The 7,430-nt window shown below is 58.0% G+C and overlaps 1 protein-coding gene across 1 annotated transcript; it reads right to left on the bottom strand.

Moving 5' to 3' along the window:
* Positions 1 to 1,679: 1,679 nt before the first annotated feature.
* HAS1 (hyaluronan synthase 1) lies at positions 1,680 to 7,217 on the bottom strand (the record flags this gene model as incomplete). The annotated part of the gene is made up of 4 exons (XM_084256697.1): positions 6,594 to 7,217; positions 4,841 to 5,066; positions 4,135 to 4,267; positions 1,680 to 2,355 (listed from the first exon to the last, which is right to left on the bottom strand). Exons 1-4 carry the CDS (start codon positions 7,200 to 7,202, stop codon positions 1,680 to 1,682), a joined length of 1,644 nt encoding a protein of 547 aa, XP_084112823.1. The 5' UTR covers positions 7,203 to 7,217.
* Between the last annotated feature and the right edge of the window lie 213 nt (positions 7,218 to 7,430).

Consider the following 7,430-nt stretch of genomic DNA (forward strand, 5'->3'; position numbering starts at 1 on the left):
GTATGTAAAATGTTTGAGTTCTGTGAATGTCTCTGGCCAAGTAACTGAACCCAAGTACAGGATTGCGGACCCCTCTGAGTCAGGTTAGCAGCCCCTCAGAAGCTCCGTGACAACCTGGGCTTGCAGCTGGCATGTGGGGGGCATGGGGCAGATGCCATCTCCGGGTAGACTGTTTCTGAATTACATTCTCAGACAACAGGAGACAAGATGGCTTATTGTAGGGAAGCGTTTTCTCTCTCTCTCTCTCTCTCTCTCTCTCTCTCACACTCACACAAACACACACACGCAGGTACATGCGTGCAGCAATTGGGTCCAAAGTCCATTTATCCAGCAGTTCCACTCCTGGACAGTCCCACCCACAGGAGCCAGCAGTGTTATTCACAGTAACCAAAATATGTGAAAAAACACCTCCAGTGGCCAGGCGATTGGTGGATAAGAAAATGTGATGTGTCCCTCCACGGACTGTTTGGGCAAGGAACGGACTGAGCTGCAACACTCGGCACGACGCGGCAGGGCCTTGGAAGGCCGGGTGGAGGCAGCCAGTCAGCGGGCTGCGCGGCCCCTGTATCCCAGCCGTGCAGGCCCAGCAGAAAGTAGACGGCGGCTGCCTTGGGGTGGGAGGTGGGGGAATGATGGGAATTCTCTAAAATCAGATGATGGGGGTGGCTGCACGAGCTGCAAACTTACCAAAGATGACTGAACTAGACACTCATTCAGGTGAACTTTGGGGGAGGAAGTGTGGTGAAAACTCGGATTCTGTTAGAAAGGGCTTAAGGTAGGGGCCGTGGAGATGCCATAATAGGTGCACCTAGGAGAGGCTGGATTCGGAGGAACCAAGGGCTGATGGGGGAGCCAGTAAGAGCCACCGAGGAGTGAGAGCTTTGCGAGACCAGAGAATGGGGTCTCGTGTCGGCTGAAGGAAGGGCTTGGCGCTGGCCTCCAAGGAGGTGACCCCGGGCACAGAGGCAGGCCAGAGGGAAGACGCCCTGGGGTGGGGACTCTTGTTTTCTTGTCCCCTGTTTTCTCCGTGCGGGGGGAAGCAAGTTACTATGAGCTGGGGCTTGAGTGGACAACCGAGGTCGCCGTTTGGAGAGCAGGCCTGTGGGTGGGCCAGGACAACGGCCGCAGGGCCTAGAGGTCTCAGGCATTTGTGGGTGCTCCGGAAGTCCGTGAATGATTAGACAAGTTTCATTCTGACCCGTGGAATTAATGTCCCTGTTCTCGAAGGGATGGTGGCGCTGAGGAGGAGAAGTACCCTGTCTCTTCAGACAGCTAAAACCCACTGAATCAGAAACCCCAGTTCTCAACCGTGCAGTTCCCTCAGTTAAACAGAAGTGGGTGACTCGAGAAAATAAATTAACTTTATTATACACAGTAGAAATGGAGATTAAATAAAAACAGGGAGAAAGCTGGGTCATGGCACAGCCTGTCAGGACCCCTGCACCTCCCTGCCTCCAAATTCCACACCCTGATCAATAAATACCCCTCCCCCAGGGACACAGAGGTCCCAGCCCCCAAATAGTCCCGGCTGAAGACTCTCCGGGCCATCCCCTCACTTCTGAGAGGAGGGAAACTGAGACCCAGAAGATCACGCAGCACGTTCATGGCTCCTGGGACCCTTGGCACGTTGCTTCTGGTCTCCCCTGCAGATCCCTGAGCTGGACCCCGGCAGGCCGATCTCACACCTGGACGCGGTAGCCCCCTGACCGCCGCCGGCAGAGCCTCCGCACGCCCACCCAGTAGAGGGTCAGCATGATGGCCCAGTACCCCACGTAGGCGCCGGCCCCCATGGCCAGGTGGTAGGCCTCTGCGGCCCGGGCGGGGCCGCTCCAGTCGGCGCGGGCCTCCTGCACCACGCTGCGCACCAGGCCGCCGAGCAGCAGCAAAGCCCAGAGGGCCAAGGGCAGCAGGGGGATGTAGTTGGCGGCCAGCTGGCGGCGGCCTGACGTGCCCCAGCCGCTCTGGTTCATGGTGACCAGCGCCAGGAACTTGGCGGGCAGGAGGCCGCACATGTAGAGGGGCGCGTAGAGCGAGAGCAGCACCATGCGCAGGCAGCCCCGCAGCCAGGCCGCGAAGGCCGCCTTGGCCAGCGCCACGCCCTGCACGCACAGCAGCACCCACAGCAGCGCCCACGGGCGGCCGGCGTAGAAGAGCCGCAGCACCGTGGCCGCCACGAAGAAGGGGAAGAGCCCCGACACCACCGCCTCATAGGTCATCCAGGCGTGGTGCCGGTGCCACCAGAGCGCGTTGTACAGCCACTCGCGGAAGTAGGACTTGGACCAGCGCGTCTGCTGACTCAGCCAGCGCAGGAAGGACGAGGGCGTCTCCGAGTAGCAGCGGGACCGCGGGGTGTACCTGGGGGCGGGGAGCGGCAGTCAGCGAGGCTCTCCCTGCTGCCCAGGTGGGGACAGGATGCAGGGCCCCTGCTGGAAGGCCAGGGAGCCAGGTTTCTTAACCTCTCTGGGCCTCCCAGGGCTTCCTCTTACTTCAAAGGCTGGCCTGCAGGCCTTTCAGAAGGCCCCCCCCAATTCTCTGACCGCTCTCCTGACACTCCCCTGCATGATATTCAGCCTCCAGCCCTATCTTACTTGTCCAATGGAGTCCATAACGGTTCTCCTCTCATGGAGCTGTGTGAGGGTCGAATTAGGCTTATATGCCGAGTGCTTACCCCGAGGAGGCAGTACCTGCACAATCAGCGTCAGCTGCTGCTGCTGCTATTTCCACTATGATTAATGATACTATTGTCTTACTCATCATTTCAGTGACTGACATTATTACTGCTACGATTACGATCTATGACTAATACTCCTGGGCTTACTCTTACTAACAGACCCTTTGGTGAGAAAGAAGCCAGGCAGGGTTCCTGCCCAGGGTGTCCATGTGTTTCAGCCTCTCAGAGGAACCATCACGCTCCCTTCCTGTGGCCCTGGCAGGCATCACCAATCAATCTCTACAGTCATCTGCAGGCAGACATCACTAATCAGTGCCTGCCCATTGTTCAGCCAAGCCCACCCAACAAGTCCTTTTATGGAGCATCATCAGGTAGCCGCCAGGGCTCATTTAGTTAGGAGGGGGCAAACCCTCTAGCCCCATAACCTTGACAGTGTCATGTCTCCTCCTGTGTCACTTGGCATCTCAGGGCTCCTCCACTTCTGCCTCTGCTTCCTGCCACGTCTACTTGAAAGCAGCTGCCAGAGGCAGTCTTATTAAAACATGTCATCCTTTGCTGTAAATCCTCTCAGGGCACCTTCATATTAGTCCAAAGTTCTTGTCCTGGCCTACAAGCCTTTCAGGAGTGGTACCCCATGAACTTTCCCTCCCTTCCAGTCACTCCACCTTGCTATTCTTCCACCTACAGGATGTTGGGCTTCCTCCCTGTTTCCCTCAGGCACCCTATTTAACACATCCTGTGCTCCTAGCTTGATTTCTCTCCATTGCATGTCACGATCGAACGTACTGTACGTTCAAGTTATTTATCGCATCCGTTGTCTGCCTCCTCATCCAATGTCAGCAGGAATTTGTGTCTCGGGTTAACTGCTGCACCTCCAGAGCATAAACCACTGCAGGCACTTAATGAGTATTTGTTGAGCAATGAATGCAGGGGTCCCCTTGACATACCCCAAGTCCAGTGTGTCTAGCTTTGTAGACATTACTTTGCCCTGAACTTCACCTGGTCTAGACCTTACTCCCCAGCCTCACTGCATGAGATCTCTTCTGCCCCAAGCACTACCAGCACTGCTTGGGCGCCCCCTCCTCTCTCTGTTGACTCTCCTCCCTCTCTTACTAGTTAGATCCTGCTCTATTTCCCTTTCCCTCCCCACCTCGCTCTGAGTAATCTCCTCCAGGTGGTAAAGCCATCTCAACCCATCTCCTTTGTATTTTCTAGATGGAACTCTGTCCCTAGCCCTGCCCCACTTGGTAGAGTCCAGAGGTGGAGTCCAGAGGTGGAGTGAGCCAGTGAAGATGCCCCCCCACCCCACGCCATGGTATCTTCCACTCTCCCCCTAAGGACTCACTTGGTAGAGTCCAGTGTCTTGCAGTTACTTTGGGTTTGGAGATTTACACACACACACATACACACACACACAGACTGAGATCCCTGTCAGCCTCTACACACCTGACCCCTCGGCTTACTTGGTGGCATAGCCCATGCTGAGCATGCGGTTGGTGAGGTGACGGTCATCCCCGAAGGTGCAGTGGGTGCCCAGGAACTTCTGGTTGTACCAGGCCTCAAGAAACTGCTGCAGGAGGTTGTTCCTGTACAGGCCTAGGTGGACACAGGCGCAGGGAGCATCAGCCTGTGCTGCCGTCAACACCACCCTAACCCTAACCCAACCCTACCTCCTCCCCACCCAGCTCAGCTCCACCCCAAACCTCCCCATCTCACTCCTGGTCCCAGCGCTCTCCCATGACAGCTCAGGCCTTTTCTTAACCCCACAGGATCCCAACCTTGCCTCAAAGCCGTCCCTCACCCAACCCACTTTGACAGCAAACCACTCCCAGCCCATCAGTATTAAATACACTCTCAGCCCCCTCCCCTCACCATCCCCACCCAAAAGCTCATCTCCAACCCCAAACCTGGCCCCAACCTTGCTTTGGACAGCAGCCCCATCCTCCCTCCTCCCTCAAAGCCTCCCACAGCCCCACTCGCATCCATGCTGTTTCTCCAGCCTCAGTCTACACCAAACACCATCCCTACCTCCAACTTCTAGTCTATTCCCTCCTAATTCCTTCTCTCCAGCCCCAGCTCTGTCCCCATCTTGATCACATCCTCAAACCATCTGGCTCCTCTTCTCCCTCCCACCTCATCCGTGCCCCCCAAGCCGCACCCCCTGCTCACCTAGGGGGCCACTGATGCAGGACACACAGTGGAAGTAGCTCTGGCAAGCGCGCTCCACGTTGAAGGCCACCCAGTAGCGTAGGCTACTCAAGAAACTGACCCAGGAGTCCAGAGGGTTAAGGATCCTCACGTCCCCGCCAACAGCCCCGACCCGGGGGTCCTCATCCAGCACCTGCACCAATTCCAGCAGTGCCCTGGGGTCCAGTCTTGTGTCAGAGTCGCAGACCTGTAGGGTGAAGGGGGGCAGGATCAGGCCAGATCCCTGCTGGGGGCTGGTGCGTGAGGGGAGCCCAGCAAGGGGCGGGAGCAGCGGGTAGAGCAGCACTGCACAGCCAATCCGTACATGACTTTGAATCCTAGAGTCTTTTCCAATGGTCTAGTCACATTTTAAGATGGCCCCCAGCAAAGCCCTACAGTCTTATACACTACCTGCCTGGGGTGTGTGAGAGACCTATAACTTGCTTCTATCCAACAGAATATGGTAGAAGTAATAGATTGTAACCCCCATAATTATATTACCTCATATGGAAATGGTGACAGTTTTGCAATGTCATTAAGGTCCCTAATATGTTGTGATGTCCTAGGTGGGCCTGGCCTAATCAGGTGAGTCCTTCAAAAGAGGACCTATAAGTCAGGCTTCCTCTGACTGTTCAGGAGACAGGCTACTGTGAGTTCTGTGGCTGCGGGAAAATGAATTCTGTTGGTGAACATGGGAACTTGGGAGATAAGAACAGATGCTGAGATAAGAACCAGTTCCAGGGAACTGTGGTTGCAGCCTGGAGGCTTGAACAGAGGATCCAGTTAGGCTCTGCCCAGACTCCCCACCCAGGGAAACTATGAGATAATGAATGTGTTTTGCCTCAAGCTGCCAAGTTTGTGGTAATTTTCTATGCCGCCATAGAAAAGGAACACAGCCCGTTAGGGAATGTATCTCTCCAGTGAATGGACACATGGGTAAGTGGACACAGGAATCTCTGTATTGAAAGGCTAGGTAAGGGGGTGGAGAATGCCCAGAGGAATCTCAGCAGCGAGTGCATTGGGGAGCGGGTAGAGAGTGAGTGTCTCTACATGTCATGAAGTGAACCAACCCGGGCAGTCAGCGCCACACTGGATGGACAGATGACTGCGTGAGTGAGCAGAGGGAGGAAGCAGTCTCTCCCCAGGACGCCGAAAAGAAGGGACCTTACACTGAATGAATGAATAAAGGAAGGAGTGAGCTCTAGACTGGATGGGCAGAGAGAGGGACTAGGAAGGGGGCCTCCTTGGTGCCCAAGGGATTAAGATGCAGCACTATGAAGCTGTCTGCAGCCCGTACAGCACAAGTTCGATCCCCGGCCAGGGAGCTGCCCACACGGTGCAGCAGACCTCTCCTGTCTCCCCGCTGCTCCCCTCAGCAGTGGATTTCAGTAGATCTGCCTGTTTTGCACCCCACTGTCTCTTGTGTATCCTCTCACCCCCGCACCTCTGGCCTGTACCCCAGCTCTTGTATGCATAAATAAATACTTTTTAAAAGGGGGGGGCATAAAGGGAAGGAGGGAAGGAGATATTTGATGCTGGAGGGATGCATTAGGACAGGTGGATGAACGACTGAACGAACGAGTGAAGCAAAGAACCGCCAATGGATGGATGAAGAAAGAATCTGAAAGAGCAAAACAGTCTCTAGCCTGGGAGACCAGGGACTGATGGAGAAGGAAGCAATTGCCTGGGGGGGTAGAGGGGGGCCCCGGGGCGGGGGGGGGCGGCCCGCACCCACCTGCACGTAGTCCACCGCGTCGCCGAGCGCCTTGAAGGCGGTGTACATGACCTCGCGCTTGCCGCCCCAGCGCTGCGCCACGCACACGCAGCGGCGCGTCCGCACCAGCGCCTCGACCGCCAGGCGCCCGGGGTCCTCCGCCTCCACCTCGCGGTAGGCGCCCGCGCCCGCCGCGCCCGCCGCGGGCTCCCAGGGCCGGTGGTAGTTGCCGTCCCACACGTAGGTGGCGGGGTCCTCGTCGGCGAAGACCTCGCGGAACATGTCGACCATGTACAGGTCCTCGGCGCGGTTGCCGTCCACCACCATGAGCACGCGCAGGCGCGCGCGCGGGTACTGCAGGGCGCGCGCCGACGCCAGGCACTGGCGCAGGTAGGCCGGGTCCTCCTGGAACGCCGAGATGGTCAGCGCCACGCTGCGCGCCGCGGCCGCGTCCGGGGGGCCCCGCGCCGCCGCCCGCCGCGCCGCGGCCGCCACGCGCCGGTGCTCCAGGTAGGCGAAGAGGCTCTGCGCCAGCAGGTGCGCCGCCAGGAAGGCGCCGTAGAGGCCGAAGGCCAGCAGCCCGTGGCGGTCGGAGGCCAGCGGCACCCCCGCGGCGTAGGCCCAGGTCATGAGGCCCAGGATGAGCAGCGCGAAGGCGACGGTGAGCGCCCGGCGGGCCAGGCCGGAGCAGGGGCGCGCGCCCCGCCGGGGCTTGAGCACGTCCTGCGGGGGAGACAGAGGCGGTCCGGAGGGGGAGGGGCCCTGAGGGCCCCTGGGGACAGGTAAGCGCTCCCGGCCCCCCGCTCAGAGATCTCCCCCCCTTGTTGTAAGGAAGAGCGAGCCGTATGGTCAAGTTAT

Source organism: Talpa europaea (genome assembly GCF_964194135.1).
Source record: "Talpa europaea genome assembly, chromosome: 16".
In the NCBI taxonomy this organism is placed as follows: domain Eukaryota; kingdom Metazoa; phylum Chordata; class Mammalia; order Eulipotyphla; family Talpidae; genus Talpa; species Talpa europaea.